General features: G+C 41.4%; 1 protein-coding gene across 1 annotated transcript in view; it reads right to left on the minus strand.

Moving 5' to 3' along the window:
* The window catches only part of hdac11 (histone deacetylase 11), a 58,236-nt gene that overhangs the window by 13,626 nt on the left and 27,327 nt on the right, over window positions 1-17,283 (minus strand). Inside the window, exons 9-10 of the mRNA XM_084927432.1 lie at window positions 5,678-5,774; window positions 1,820-1,998 (exon numbers count right to left, since the gene is read on the minus strand). Coding sequence (XP_084783558.1) covers window positions 1,820-1,998; window positions 5,678-5,774 — 276 coding nt within the window. The remainder of the gene's footprint in view (window positions 1-1,819; window positions 1,999-5,677; window positions 5,775-17,283) is intronic.

Raw genomic sequence — 17,283 nt, forward strand, 5'->3', positions numbered from 1 at the left:
CTAGCAAATTCATCCCAAGATCAGACTGTACAATGCTTATGTTATAGATAAGAGGCAAAACAAAATAGGAGTAAGCTTGAAGGAAGAGAATGTGAACAGTGTTGTGGAGGTGAAGAGAATGTCAGACAGGAGTTTGTGGCCGCAAGTCAAAGGGCTGATATTAAACATTGTCAGTGCATATGTCCTACAGGACATGTAGGTGAAGGGAACAGAGGTGATGAGGAGGAGTTGGGTAGGAAGGTATAAGGCAGAAAAATTATGTCGTATGAGTCGTAATATTTATAGTGAGTTGTATGTGAGGCTGGACACTAAGGAAGGAGAAAATGAATTATATCAGCGTGAGACAGGAAGATCCAACTGAAAAGGATGCGCAGCAGCTTAGGGTGATTAAAGACAGAGATGGAAATGTACTACAGACTGAAGAGAGTGTGTTGGACAGAGCACTTTGTGAAACTCATTAAAATAGAAAATATGAGAGAGAGGAGGACAGATGAAGGACAGTTAGTGAATCACAAAGTGTAGAGTATTAGTAAGGAGGAAGTGAGGGCAGATATGAAGAGTGGATCCAGATGTCGAGGACAGAGGGCACTGGGCATTTTTATCAGACTTTTTAACATGATTGTGGAGACTGACAGGATGCCTGAGGAGTAGAAGAACTGTACTGGCAGCTATTTTCATGAACATGGGTTATGTGCAGAAGGTACAGAGGGATAAAGCTGATGAGCTATACCATGAAGCTATTGGAAAGAGTAGTTGAAGTTAGGTTTAGAAGAGAAATGACAATCAGAAGAGCACTGCAGATGCGATGTATACTTTCAGAGTGTTGATGGAGAAGTATAGAGGTCGGAAGGCGCTTCATTGCTTCTTTGCTGATCTAGAGAAAGCATATGACAGGGCACAAGAGAGAAACTGTGGTACGGCACGAGGAAGTCTAGTGGCAGAGAAGCATGTAAGGGTGTTACAGGACATGTATGAGAACAGCAAGACAGTGATGAGGTATATGGTAGGAGTCACATATGGGTTCAGGGATCAGCTCTGCACCCCATGTTGTTTGCGATGGTGATGTACAGGTTGACTAATGAGGTCAAGCAGGAGTCTCAGTGGACAATTATGTTGACAGATGACACTGTGATCTGTAGTGAGAGTAGAGAGCAGGTGATAAAGAGCCTGGACGGGTGCAGGTATGCTCTGGAGAAAAGACGAACTGAAGTTAGTAGAAGCAGGACAGAATACATGTGGATGAATGAGATGGAGACAGCTGGAAAGGTTATCATGCAAGGAGCAGGCAGACAAAACAAAACAAAACAGGAGCCTGAGCTCGCGGTGACAGAGTTGAAGATGTTAAGATTTTCATTGAGAGTGACCAGGATGGACAAGGTTAGAAATAAGTACATCAGAGTGACAGCTCAGGTTGAGCAGTTTGAACACGTGTGGAGGAGGGACGGAGGATACATTGGATAAAGGATTTTAAAGATGGAGCGTCGAGGCAGGAGGAAAAGAGGAAGACCACAAAAAAATACATGGATGTAGTGCAGGAGGACATGCATGGATGGATGTGATGGAACACTATGGATATGGATAGGGTGAGATGGAGAAAGTTCATCTCCTGTGGTGACCCATAAAGCAAATTAAGAAGCACTTTCTTTTTACCTGACTATAGGTTTGCTGGACTGCTAAACTTTTATTGCATGAGTGGAAACTCCACTGATGATGATCCAGACATCTGGACCGTCATTAGCAGAGGTCATTTGCCAGCTCAAAAATGGCAAATGAATGCTACTCTGAAACCCTTGTATAAAATAATCAGTAGTGACAGTACCTGTGGTGATATTGAGAGTCCCCCAAGTGGGTCCCCATCCAAGATGTCTGTCCCTGCATTATAAACGATGATATCAGGCAAGACCTCATTCAGTGTTCCCTCCATGTGGAGCTCAACCTTCTGAAGGTACTCTGAGTCTTCAGTGCCCCAGTCCAGCTCCACCTTCCTTTTTATTGCTCCTGTTGTTGAACAAAAAATGAATACAAGACTGGTGCATATAAGACACAGTGAAGCTACCGAACATAGCAACTCAATAATCCAACTGATACAAAGTAGAAGCATTTATGGGGAGTTTATTCCAAAGACATCACTTATACATGGTCTAGGAATTGCTGCAGTATTTCAACAGGATTTCTTTTAGAACTGGCAGAGTTCTGAGAGCAATAAAAGAAATGAATATTAAGAGAAAGTGTAAGAATAAATCGTCGACTGACTGTAATAAAACTGGTATGGCAATAGTGAAGGAAGCCATTGATGGTATTGTAAAACTTCTGACTCGTATCTGTAATATGTGCTTCCAAATGGATACTTTTCCAAGTAAATTGAAAATCTTTCTACTGTTAGATAAAGCAGGAAGTATCCATCCTCTTTCCAACCTCAGATTTGTGTCTATACTTCCCCTGTTTTAATATTAGAAAAACTTTTTATTAATAGGTTAGACAGTTTTATTGAAAAGTGCAAGCAGTTTGACATAGTATGACACTGAGTGAGACCATTAACCACCAAGTATAAATCAGTGAAATGGAAGGGTAAAGCTTAAACACGGCCCACGCCATATTTTTGGTTAACAGAAGTCACACAGGAGTGGGGCTACAGACAGAGCAAATAAAGCATTAATGATACTTTAATTCGATTTACTCGTGGATGCTAATCGTAGTTTTCATTCTAAAGAGCACTTGCACCTGAAAAACGGTGGTGTAAAAAGACAATGAATAAGATATTGAAAAAGATATTCAATAACAATGAATATCTACTTTGGAGTCTTTGTGTTTGTATATGGATACTTTATAGATACCTTACTGGTCCCAGGTTGGAGCCCTTTCTGCTTTCAGAACTCCTTTAATTCTTCATAAAACAGACTCAACACAGCGCTGGAAACAATCCTTAGAGATTTTGTTCCATAGCATCACATAGAGATTTTTCAGCTTTGAATTTCACCAAATCCCAAGAGTGCTCTGTTGGATTGAGATCTGCTACTAAGGAGGCCAGCTTTGTGAAATCATGCTGCTTCCTGTGGAAGCATCCATAAAAAGATGGCTACACTCTGGTCATACAATACTACATATACGTTGTGTTTAAATCATGCTCACCGGGTACTAAGTGATCCAATATGTGCCAAGAAAATATCTTAATATATTTTACACCAAATCCTGACCCTACCTTTCAAATGTTGAAATCAACACTGATCAGGCAACATTTTTACAGCCTTATGCCGTCCTAGTTTAGTGAGTCTGTGTAACCTGAGTTTCTTGTTCTTGGTTCTTCAAAGTTCAGTAAGGATGCCCTCTTTGTTCCCATGGTTATAATGCGTTTATTTGAGTTACTGTTGCCATTTTCAGTGGGAGAGCTGCTGTTCATTGGAAGACTATGAGCTAGCTAAGACTATTAGCAGAATCTAAAATAACAGCTGTCAGTTTAGACATCTGTGTATTCATGTTGCATGCCTGGTCTGTACCACTGCATATGACCACGTATTATTAATGGGAAACGCTTCTAATTCCTTGTAATTCTTTGTTTCTTATTTCAGAGTTAGACACCTAAAGTTACACTTGTGAACATTAATCTTACATATTGCACCTTTAAAGTGTACTGAATACAGTGTTAATTTTTACAGCAAATGTTGATTTAGTTTTACTCATAATTTAGCCATCAGATTTATTTTAGTTTAGTTTCAGTTGATAAAATATAAGATTATCATAGATAAAATCTGAAGTAGATTCCTTTGACTAAAATGTTTTACCGGTGAGAGTTTCTCCACACCGTTTGCAAAAATATTATTTTCCTTAACATCAAACACGAAATGTGTCTGCTCTTCTCTTCCTCCCAAGAATTCACATTATGTTGTGTTTTAATGGGAGCACGGGCGACCGTGGCTCAAGAGTTGGGAGTTCGCTTTGTAATCGGAAGGTTGCCGGTTCGAGCCCCGGCTCGGACAGTCTCGGTCGTTGTGTCCTTGGGCAAGACACTTCACCTACCGCCTACTGGTGTTGGCCAGAAGGGCCGATGGCGCGATATGGCAGCCTCGCTTCTGTCAGTCTGCCCCAGGGCAGCTGTGGCTACAACTGTAGCTTGCCTCCACCAGTGTGTGAATGTGTGTGTGAATGGGTGGATGACTGGGTGTGTAAAGCGCTTTGGGGTCCCTAGGCGGGACTAGTAAAAGCGCTATACAAATACAGGCCATTTACCATTTAGTGTTTTTCCTCAAGCATTCGTTCTTGTCGCCAACGAAAACTAATGAAAATTATAAGTTGACAAAATTATCACTGATTGAATAAAGCGCTGTGTCAGTAGGTGAAAGTGGCTTTAGGTGTAAAAACAACTTAAAATACATCTTCAGCATTCCTAGTTAAAAAAAAAATAAAAATAAACTAACCAAACTTCTATAACAAGGATGCTGGATGTTACGTGTCTGATCTTCAACACAGTGGATGTGACATGTAAAAGCAGCACCCACATCAATTACATGTTTAACCAGCAATACATTAAACTGTAACAATATGGTCAATATTGTTCCCTTTACCTGTATTTGTGTATGACGGACACTGGAGAAGATGGCTAATTATTTATAACAAGTATCAAGTAAGGATGCCGGACCAATGTGTGATTTAGCTCTTCCGACTTTGGTTTATGAGACCTTTTCATGTATATTTTACAGTAGATTTTATTGACTTTCTTTAGTAATACTCTGTTTCTAACATGATTAACAAATCAAACTAAAACAACATCAGATTTTTTTTAATAGAATATCAATGTAGGTAACTGGATTTCTTCATTCTAAAATTTTACAATTCTGCAGAAGTGCTTTAACTCCATTTATACTAATTAAACTTGAAAATTATGAATAAGGTTAATTAGAAAACCTTAATGTTTTTAAACAGAATAAGGCTGTAAAAGCAGGACGAGCCAGTGCAACGGCACATTAAAGTCAAACAAAAAGTTCTTGGTAGTTTTTACAAGACTTTCAAGAAAAAAAAACATAAGCTTGGGCTCTAAAGGTACAGCGAAATAAATGTGTCTCAGAGAAAAAATATGAAAAAGAATACGACTGCAGTTTTTTTTTTTTTTATCTTAAACAAGCCAGCATATACATTTATTTTACTCTCTTAAGGGGACAGACAATTATAAAATGTCTTAAATTCAATTAACTGTGCAAAGCAAGATAACTGGATGGAGGACGGAGAGAATTTTTTAAAGGCAGACTGCGACATTTGCTCTGCAGAGTATTGTTAGAATCGGGCTACACAGAGGAATGTGGTCCCTGTCAGAGGAGCTTCAATGTATTGACAGATTAATTTGTGCAGAAGCCATGATTATGGTGTTGCAGGGACTGCTGCGTGCTAGATTTCCCACTGAGTGCTAACAGAGTGAGTTGTAGTGCTCGGGGAAATCACAGCATAATTAAAACACAGTGACATCTAAGGGATGGGAGTGGGGGAAGGCAACTAACCACTGCTACTACCTCAACCTTGATGGGGTATTTGGAGAAGTGTTGGGTTTGTTTTTCTCATGCATTTAAGTCCTACAGAACATGTGAACGGCATAAACCTGTTTGAAGGTACGAATTATTTCAAAATTGTTATGAATTGAAAGGTCAAAAGAGGCAGTTTGAGAGGAAAATCGACGGTGCTTTTCACTCACTTTTGGCATATTCGTCTCCAGGATAAATGTAGCGATTATACATATCCATGATGAACACTCGCCTGTCGTCCAGAAAGTCACGCTCGTGTCCATTTCCCTGTAAAACAGCAGGACCACGTGCCATTAAAAAAAAAAAAAAAACAACAACATGAAAACATTTTGATGCTGTCGCTGTTTCTCCAAACATCATTAAGCACTGACAAACTGAATCAAGTAAGCCTTTTTCACCCTTGAAGATGTCTTTGACAGTCAGCTACAGTACATCATCTGAAAGTGCCGAGGTCCACACAGGTGTCCCTCAGACCCATTTGTTTACCCGAGACATGCTGCGCTGACTGACAGCAGCAGATGAGGAATAAATAGTCTTGTCATCTGAAGGCATTAAATGTTAAAAATGCTTTCAAAAAACTCACGGCTGTTCCATCACTTTTCATTCCCTCCCCTCCATTTGTCACTCAAAGTGTCTGGCTGCTGTCAGGAGATTAGGCTTTGTGCCAAGTCTAGTAGTACTGGATGGAATAGCGGATGTATGGGACGTGAAGGACTGTTCTGTACCAGCTGAGCATTATGCTCAATGACTGTGTAATGCATTTTTGTATGATGAATGGTAAAGATGGCTGCTTGATAGGCTCTCATGTCTGGTTCAACGACATCAAGATCAAGTGAGTGAGTGGAGCAAAGCAGGGCTTAGGACTGCAATATCTATAGAAATTCATCATTAAACTTAAATACTGCATTTATGACAAATGTCACAGATAAATGCAGAACTAAATATAATAATGTTTATATAAAAAAATAGCATGAATCTAAAACAATGGTCGGGCCTTGGGGGCTTGGGTCCTGGCTGTTGTGTCGCCGGAGCAGTGGGCGGGTGGGTGCAGGGGGGCTCAGCCCCAGTGCAGGGGACCTCTGGTGCATCGGCCCAACTAGGGGGCTCTCTAACTGGTGGGGAGGTTGTTACATCTTTGCAGGTGGTCTCCTCACTACAGGAGCTCACTCTGCAGGTGGGGGGACAGATATAGGAGAGGGGGAGAATGAACTCAACCTGGGTGTCTATTGTCTTGTGTAGTTTGGGAGATGATTGGATGATGGGGTGGGTGCAGTTTTCTCTGGGGTGGAGTCGGGTGGGCTGCCCCGGACTCTGTGGGGCTGGGCAGTGCTGCTGCTGCGGGCCCCGGTCCGGATGGGCCTGGGCCTCCTTGCCCTGGTGGGTTCCAGAGCGTGGGGGTGCCTACTGGGGTCAGCGGGGGAGCTGGCCCCAGGGAGGGGCCGCTTGCCCCTCCCTTTCTTCCCTCCCCATCCTCAGCTGCCTCCCTATTCCCGCTCTACCACACCCACCCACACACGCAGGGCTGGGGGTGCAGGTATGTCACCAGGGTGCAGGGGAGGCACTCCCCCTCTGTCCCCTTCTGGCCACCTGTGCCTCAATTTTATTCTGCAACCTAGACATCCACATTACTCACACTCTCACATAACACATACATATAGGGCCTTGGGGGTGGGCACGTTTTACAGCATCCAGAGGATGGTCGTTGTGCTCCAACCCACCTCTGGCGCTGGTGCCCTACCCTCAATTTTAAATGCATTTAGACACTGAGGGTTTTCGGGAGGAGCCGTGCTGCTCTCTGAGAGGAAGCTAGTACCATGCTCTCCTGAGTTTTAAATGCACTTTAGAACAGCACACAACAACATTACATATGAGCGGGCGTAGGGAGATTTGAGGTCTTCACTCACCCCGGTTCTGTTAGCCGCCAGGGCTGGGGGGCTGGGAGGAGGTGCTGGCCGTCAGACTGGGGTCTGGGATGCGGGGCCTCCCTGCTACTGCAGATAAGGAGGTGGTCCGCTTGCCTCCACCCCAGAGAGAAGGGTTACATCTCCTGGGTCTAGGTGCGGCTTGCCCCTCTGGGGGCGGGGGTACCTGGACCTGGGATATAGAGTATGTTTGGGGAGTGCGACTGTCTGTGCAGTGTCTATTTGTGTCTGTCTACACGTTGGGTGAGTGCCGAGTATTTGGTTGTGCATATGGGGGTGGGAATGCACGTCTGTGTCCGCGTGTGCCTGTTTGTCTGTGTCTATATGTCAGGTTGGGTCTTAGACTCAACCTCTCTGGGTACATCTCAGGCCCTCTAAAGTACGGAGGCCTATCTCCCCTCACCACACTCCCTGCCGGTGGCTGATGCCCTTAGACGTTGGTGTGTTGGTGGTCCTTGTCATCTGGGGCTGGGCGCTCATGCATGTACCGGCTCACTCCTGGTGGCTGATTGGCGGGGCCGGGCGCCTGTGGCCCGGCTGGGCTCCTTCCGGGGGGTGGGATGCCCTCAGGCCTCTGGCCTCTGGGCCTGAAGCTCGGTCCTCTCTGGCACAGCTGGCTGCCGGCAGAGCCCGCGGGCACGCCACTGCAACCCCCTCTGGCCTCTGCTCCGTAGCTGCGGGGTGACCTCTCGTTTGGGGCTCTACTCAGCTCTTCCCAGGAGGGTGGCACGGTTCCCCCCCCCTTTGGTGGTCCTCCTCGGGTCCTTGTACTCTGGGGCCTCTGGATATCTGGGGCCTGGATCTCCTCCATACCTGCTTCATACCCTGGTGGACGGGGCTATGGCTCCCCACACTCCCTAGCAGATCGTTACATGGAGAAACCTTTGGAATACAAGCATGCTGATCCACACAGGTGTGCACACAGGTGTACACATGGGTGTTCACAGACGCGGACTACACCTTTCTTGGCTGCTGCCTCAAAGCACATTGTGCGCTGTCTATCTTGCGTGCTGCACAATATCGTTTATTATTTAGTATCTACTGTTATCTACTGCTAGCTAGTTTATTGTGATGGTGCTGTTTTTATTATGTTGCTCTTTGTTGTTTACTTTCTCTTCTGTTTTTTTTCTCCATACAGGTGATCCAGGCGTTTTGTTTGTTTGTTTGTTTGTTTTTTCCTTTCTTCCCCCCCTTCTCACCGTCTCTTCTCCCCTTTGGTTTTCTTTCTCTCCCTCTCTTTCTTTCATTCTTTCTCCCTGTCCTATCCCCCAGTCACGTCTGTCCCGTTTGTAGCAACCGAAAATAAAATAAATACATAATTATAATAAAGGTCAATCAAATGGACCAATATGGCAAGGCCATGATGATCCACTTGGTAAAATAAATCCGCTTGGCATCTTTCTTGGCCTTAAGACAACAATTCTGATGGCTAAAGATCCAAACGGGACACAAAAAAAAAAAAAAAAAAAAAAAAATGAACAAATGACAAAAATGACAAATGAACAAAGTGGTGGGCACAGTGTCACCGAGGAGCCAACATTAGCGCAAATGCTGTGAAAGCAGAGAAGGCAGATGCTGCATCAAGGGCAGACAATTAAATAAAGAATCACCAGTCTCCAGAACGCTGACTCCACAATGTAACAACAGCTTCACTGTGTGAACAGCTCAGTCTGACGCTGTGGGTTTGCTTGTGAGAAGTAAATCTCTCCCAGCTGCAGTCAAAAAAGGAACGCTTTCAGTGGGTTGATGCCATGATGTCCGTCATGCATGTCATGCCACTCCATGACATGCATGACGGATATGCAGTGGCAAACATACAATTTCTAAAAGAGCAGCAATAAACTACACTGTGAGTCTGTAACCCAAACTGTATTCCCGCTGGATTGTTTATGATTAATTACTTTTAATTTAATTATTACATTATGAAACTCCCTGATACCAAACTCTGACTTCACTTTATGTGAAGGCTAAACTTAGTAGAAAACATGACTTTTTTAGATGAACGATATTGACAAACATTCTTATAAATCCTGAAGAAACTAGATGTACTAGTTATTTAGTGAGAGTGAAACTGAATATTACAGCAATTATTATTCAACAAGAGGGTTTGAGAATATGTTTAGGCTTAGTTTTTCATGAATAAATAATGGAACAGTTTAACATGTTACATGTTGTTGAGGTTGTATTTACCAAATCTTAAGACCTGCAAAGGACCAGATGATCTTTTTATTATATGATGATGATGCATAAAACCTCCAATTAAAAGAGGGCACATTTTCTTTTACTTGATTGTCCCCTATAGCATTGAATGTCAATTTGGACTAAGCCTTTAGATTTTTTCTGGTCTCAATTTGCAAAAAATGTATTTCAATGAATATTACAATTTGATTTATAATAAATTTCCTCTCATTGAGGAAACCAAGCCAAGCAGCCAAGTCAATTTTGATGAACAACTTTATCAAGGCCGTGCAGATATATTACAGCTGGTTTGCTGTCGGGTAATCCAAGAAAAAAAAAAAAAGAAAACATTTATTTTTATTTTTATTAAACCATTTGTAATCAGCTATCCCATCATCCATCAGCAGCCCATATAGACATATAACCCAGATAACTTTAGGTGTGTGAATGAAAACAACTTCTGAATGAGGGGGAAAAAAGTCTATATTAGAGATGTGCTAGGACATTTTTTATGATCCTATTACTCTGGTCAGAGAGGACAGAAGAGTATCATAATAATCAACAGATACAGTTATAAAAAACTTCACTCCATTACTGGAATTGATTAATCAAACCAAATAAAAATGGTTGACTCCAGTAATCTATATATTCGTAATCATAAATTTTTGGGGGGTTTTTATTCTTACAGTGAAATCAAAAATATCATGCATGGTTGTCCCTCTAAAACAAAAGGTTTTGAAGAGCATGTGGGTGGGGCTACAGTGCTCAGCCAGAGTGGTGTGGCAAATAGCAAATCACAGGTATTTATGCAGCAATTTTCTGCTCTTACTGAGCACTTAAAGTGCTTCTATACTAAAAGCCATATTCACCAAGGACACTTCGACATGCGGTTTGGAGAAAGGTAAGTCACATTGCCCCCTTACAGCCACCGAGCTCTGTCCCTTAGACAACCACATTAAAGAGGCATCAAAACAGGAAGACAGTAGTAGTGACGTGGCAAGCAGAGATCACGGGATGTCAGTTAAATTGACCAATTGTACCACTGCGGGGTCCAACAATGAGTCCAAGGATTTCATACTGATACCTAATGGAAGCTAGGGTGCCATTGCCTAGTCTGTGGAGGTCTCTGTGTCCATGCATGGTTAAGCCTTCACAGGCCTTCAAAGACTTACCACCAGACTGCTCATGGTGGCCAATGTTACAGGCAGGATAATGTTCCCCACAGCTTTTCCAGACCCTGAAAATCACAGGGTGCAAATACCAAATATACAGGACCTATACTAGAGGAGACTGGGTCCTCAGCCCACCCTAGTGAAGTCAGTCTCTGATTGTTTGGTTAGAGACATTCACACCAGTGGTGTGTTGGAGGGCATTTTGTAGGCACTACAGGGAGTGCAGAATTATTAGGCAAATGAGTATTTTGTCCACACCATCCTCTGAATGCATGTTGTCTTACTCCAAGCTGTATAGGCTCGAAAGCCTACTACCAATTAAGCATATTAGGTGATGTGCATCTCTGTAATGAGAAGGGGTGTGGTCTAATGACATCAACACCCTATATCAGGTGTGCATAATTATTAGGCAACGTCCTTTCCTTTGGCAAAATGGGTCAAAAGAAGGACTTGACAGGCTCAGAAAAGTCAAAAATAGTGAGATATCTTGCAGAGGGATGCAGCAATCTCAAAATTGCAAAGCTTCTGAAGTGTGATCATCGAACAATCAAGCGTTTCATTCAAAATAGTCAACAGGGTCGCAAGAAGCGTGTGGAAAAACCAAGGCGCAAAATAACTGCCCATGAACTGAGAAAAGTCAAGCGTGCAGCTGCCAAGATGCCACTTGCCACCAGTTTGGCCATATTTCAGAGCTGCAACATCACTGGAGTGCCCAAAAGCACAAGGTGTGCAATACTCAGAGACATGGCCAAGGTAAGAAAGGCTGAAAGACGACCACCACTGAACAAGACACACAAGCTGAAACGTCAAGACTGGGCCAAGAAATATCTCAAGACTGATTTTTCTAAGGTTTTATGGACTGATGAAATGAGAGTGAGTCTTGATGGGCCAGATGGATGGGCCCGTGGCTGGATTGGTAAAGGGCAGAGAGCTCCAGTCCGACTCAGACGCCAGCAAGGTGGAGGTGGAGTACTGGTTTGGGCTGGTATCATCAAAGATGAGCTTGTGGGGCCTTTTCGGGTTGAGGATGGAGTCAAGCTCAACTCCCAGTCCTACTGCCAGTTTCTGGAAGACACCTTCTTCAAGCAGTGGTACAGGAAGAAGTCTGCATCCTTCAAGAAAAACATGATTTTCATGCAGGACAATGCTCCATCACACGCGTCCAAGTACTCCACAGCGTGGCTGGCAAGAAAGGGTATAAAAGAAGAAAAACTAATGACATGGCCACCTTGTTCACCTGATCTGAACCCCATTGAGAACCTGTGGTCCATCATCAAATGTGAGATTTACAAGGAGGGAAAACAGTACACCTCTCTGAACAGTGTCTGGGAGGCTGTGGTTGCTGCTGCACGCAATGTTGATGGTGAACAGATCAAAACACTGACAGAATCCATGGATGGCAGGCTTTTGAGTGTCCTTGCAAAGAAAGGTGGCTATATTGGTCGCTGATTTGTTTTTGTTTTGTTTTTGAATGTCAGAAACGTATATTTGTGAATGTGGAGATGTTATATTTGTTTCATAGGTAAAAATACATAATTGAAATGGGTATATATTTGTTTTTTGTTAAGTTGCCTAATAATTGTGCACAGTAATAGTCACCTGCACACACAGATATCCCCCTAAAATAGCTAAAACTAAAAACAAACTAAAAACTACTTCCAAAAACATTCAGCTTTGATATTAATGAGTTTTGTGGGTTCATTGAGAACATGGTTGTTGTTCAATAATAAAATTATTCCTCAAAAATACAACTTGCCTAATAATTCTGCACTCCCTGTACAATGTCCATCCTGTTCCTCTTTGCATATCCAGTCAGAAACAATGATGAGGGAAAAACTGTCCAACTGTAAACCTATTCCAGTTTGGGGATTGTCTCATTGTTGACCCTTTAGTGCATCAGTTGTTAATTTCAGTAACAGCAAAGCAGCTGAAACTGATTAGCAACACCCTATGCTACCTAACTGACCACATCAACATCCCACACGTTTCACTGAATAAACTCTGTAGAATAGTATATATATATGACAGGAAATACAGAAAAGCAGAATACATCCTATTTTAATTGGTAACCTTGGATGGACATGTAATGATATACACACAGATTGTTTTCTTTTTCCTCTCTTTTTTAATAGTTTGGAGAACTTGAGATGAAATGGGACTGCATGTAGCACATAGGTTAAAGAATTTGAAAGACCCACCTGAAGCTTCTCCAGAACAGCCAAGACATATTTATTTGCTCTTAGGTTATTTTAGAGATGCATTGTAGACATCACATAATAACAATCAAGACATGGATGCATCTTAAGGTTATAGACAACTGTAACTTTTGCATGTAGTTGTATTTTATACTGTATGAATAAACCAACATACTGAACTGAGGGGTCACACTGACTTCTTTTAGAAAATGACTACATAAGTGAATGCCCTGTCCTCTAAATCTAAAAGATATGCGGAGACTATAAATCATCTCATATGCTGCCTGAGCTCCTGCTGCCTCCAGTCCATCTTATCTCCTTCCTCACATCCTGTACTGTACAATAAAAGACTGCTGTTTCACTGTCATTTGTTAGTGTCAGCTGAAAGCCTTCAAACAGGATTTTTCCCTCAGTTCTTTGGAACATATCCTCCCTAACTAAGCTTGAACATCTGTATTAAATATAAGAACCATCCATTAATGCTTAACAAATCATAATCAAAGAGTATTAAAGAAAAATCCCTTTTTTCCATCTCAGAGATGCAGAGAATATTTTTTTAGGCTGCTGACTGTTTATACACATACACTGTAGTTTTGGTGATTTATAATTAATGTCTGTTTTAATTCAATGCCAATAAAACAGAGTTAAAGTCAAAATTGGAACACAGAATAACAAGGTTTCAGTACGGAAAAGAAACATTGATTTCAAAATGAGAAGCTGTTTAGAAAACCACTTCTCATACATGCTCACCCACATAGTGATAGCATATCCCATCATTTCATTTCACACTCACAAATAGAGATTTATAAAAGTTAATATAATCCTCAGGCTACAGACACAAAGACAAATTTCTGGTCTAATGAGGACACACGTACGATTTTTCTCGAAAAGGTATTCATACGAAAGGTATGAACACAAAGCGACAGCACAAAGCAAAGATGGAAACCAGCACAGAGAGACTTTAAAGCGATCCCTGTGGTGATTCAACTGTAGAAACATTAACAGGTACAAAAGGAAGATGCAGACTGACTGCTCATCGGTTTGTTAACTGTTCAGAGTCTGGCTGCTGGCCTGGGTTCAAAGTTCACTCAGCTTTACCATCACTCTGGGTTCTTGGCTAGTTTAGCATTAGCATGCTGTCTGTGCAGCTGCTTGCAAAGAGCCAAAGTTGTGTAAGCAACATAATGCAGCTGTTTCTGTCCTGGTGCAAGTGAAAGTGGAACCAATAAGCTGAATCGATAAGCAGACTAAAAATTCCAAGTAATGGAAGTACTGGTTCTTGTTTCCCATCCCTACTCATAAAGCATAAGATAAGTATTTGTCCCTTTCTTTGTATTCTATATTAAAATATTCTAACTATTATCTACGTTCCAGAAAAAAACTTTTAAATTTTAAGAAAGAAAAACACAAATTAGTGAGCAAACAAAAACTATCAAGATATTGACAAGCAACATCTTAACCCCCTAATCTCCTAGAATGGGATTATTTTACCCACCATCATCATAAAATTGTTGAATGTCAGTGATGGTGAACGGTCCCTGGAATTTCTAACTGTACGAATGTATTTGTCAGCATCAGTTGTGTTTTATCAATGTATAGTTAAAACATTAAAAGTTTCGAATACAATCTTCAAAACCTTCAAATGCTAGAATGAGGACTGCCTGAAAAAACAGAAGACCAAGAGTTCTCTCTGCTGCAGAGAATGAGTCCATTAGTGTTGGCCACCTAAATTACCAGCTAACTTCACCTCACATTAGAGCCTTTCTCAACATCAACTGTTACAAGAAATTGTGTGGATAAAGACTTCATGACTAAACTACTGCAAAGAAACCAGTACTGAGGGAGGCCAATAAAAATTGGATAACATCTTAGGGCAAGAAATGTAAGCAATGGACTTTGTGCCAGCGAAATCTTGACACTGGCTTATAGTGTATGTTTGTTTGTGTGAGTGTGTGTGTTTGTGAGAGCGAGAAAGCAGTAATCATTCAGTCTAAGCCTGGTTGAGATGATTTGGAATGAACTCCTTGGAGAATGAAGGTGATAACTTAAAAGCTGGTTGACAGTCCCAAGGGTCTTTGTGAAAAAGTTTCAACTTATTTCAACAGTTTGAAGTATTGTAGTGGTACATCGCCAGCAGGCAAAGATGTGTACATGAAAAAAGAAGGCGCATCCATGCTTACTTAAATACGAGGGCTGTGAACTAGTGTACACAACAAAAACACAAACCCAGACATGTCTGAAAGCGAGCACCACTTGTCAGCCACTGATGATGATTTGGTACAAAATACAATGCAGTAAAATGCTGCGGCTGCGACCTTGTGTCGCTGCTTGGGCCTTCCTGCGTGGACTTTCTCTGGTTACCTGAGCTACTTCTCACAGTCCAAAGACATGCATGTTAGATTAACTGTGAATGCGAGTACGAGTAATTGTCTGTCTCTCTGTGTTAGCCCTGTGCCGCCTTTCCAGGGTGTACCTCACTTTTTGCCCTTTATAGCTGACCTAGGCCAAATTGATGGTTGGGTAAAAAATATACATAAATATTTCATTAATATAGCTGGCCCACCCAAGCATTTATTCAAAGTGACGAAACCTGTGATGCAATAGTGAGCTATGAAAAAACACACTGCAGAGATGTCATCATAGCAAACGATTTTAGAAAGCATCAGTGATTGTCCTGGTACAGGTAAGTCAGGTTTGAACAGATTCTCTCCTTCCAGACACAGTGTTGCTTTATATTGCAGAAAATAATGAACTGTTCCCCTTTATTAAGCATTAAGTATTATAGACTATATAATGATCAACAGATATATGTATCTGAGATCATAAAATCCATATTTTGGGTTTCGCATCACAGACAGGTGATGCTTTATAAACGTAATAGACAGATAAGAATATTCTCTCAGAGCTGGACTCCAAGCAAGCGTCTTATAAACTCAACCTAAAAATCATTACTGCTTTGCTGTGAAAAAGCATCACAGCGTTGTAGAATCTATTACACTGCTCACAAGAAAACGTTATATGTCATAGTAAATGGACCGATACTTATATAGTGCCTTTCTACTCAATTTGAGCACACAGAGTGCTTTCAACTACAAGTCACATTCACAGTCACACACACACATTTGTACAATGCTTTTTCTCTGTACCTCAGCACTTCTATCCAATATTCACACACATGCTAACACTCTGGATGGTTGCACTGGAGGCAACTCCGACACATGGACAGGAGAAACCGGGGATCAATCCACCGACCTGCTCAACCACCTGAGCCACAGGTTACTGCTTTTCTCTCAGCCCAATTATCTGCTAAGAGGGCAGTGTAGGTTTATTCTTTGGTCTTAATGAATAATTCACTCAGCATCTATATTGATCACTACCATTTGTCAATAGATGTAGGTTATTACGTGCAAACTGGTCTCAAAAATGAATGCCAGGCTATTAATACAATACAGCCTCGAACCTGGGTTGTTAAGACATCATCAGTGTTTGCATAATTCTTAAGCCTAATTGGTGGATACAAGTCATTATGCTGAAAATACATCTTAAGGCAAATATATGTTAATCAGGGTCTTAAAAAGGTTGAGTCATTGTTTTCTACAGCTTAAGTGAGTTCAGCCCACCTAATGCAAGTTTTATGTCAAAGCTGCCTTAAACTAACAGTACTGGTAATTACCAAATTAATTGTTAATCCACCAGTATGTACAACCTCTTTAGTCATAATTTATTTTTAATTTCTAAAATAAAACTATTGTTGTTACTTTTTTTTTTTTTTTACAAATGTACTGTTTAACAAAAACAAAGAAAAATAATAAAGAACATTATTATTTTTGATTAAGATGCCAAATTACAGCTACTTGCATTCACAAACAAATACACCCCTCCACCTCTTAACATAGCAAGAGGCACCCGCCACGTCCCCAGAAGGACCGTCCCCAGAGGGACACACGAACAAACAAGTGAGTGAGACGGGGATTAGGTCAGTGGGGAAGTATCCCATGATGGATGGAGATCCCTGCATTTAGCAAAATTCTCACAAAGTATATCAAACAGTTTTTGGAAACATGCAGGAATACAGAAATATGATGTCTGGATGCTGTTTTTTCACTCATTTTCCTCAAATCTCCACAACAAAGGTGAAATGTCCAAGAACAGCATTCATTCTATTTTTTCCAACATTATTGAAAAAACATCAGAATGAAATTAATCAATATTGGCCTTAAACATTTTTAAGCTGTAGTTGTAAGAATAGCCATTGTTTTAATTAAAAAATATATCAAAAGTGATTCTTTATCATGGTTAGGACACATTT

The sequence above is a fragment of the Perissodus microlepis genome, chromosome 5 (assembly GCF_051167445.1).
Source record: "Perissodus microlepis isolate ML-2025 ecotype Zambia chromosome 5, ASM5116744v1, whole genome shotgun sequence".
Classification (NCBI taxonomy): Eukaryota; Metazoa; Chordata; class Actinopteri; order Cichliformes; family Cichlidae; genus Perissodus; species Perissodus microlepis.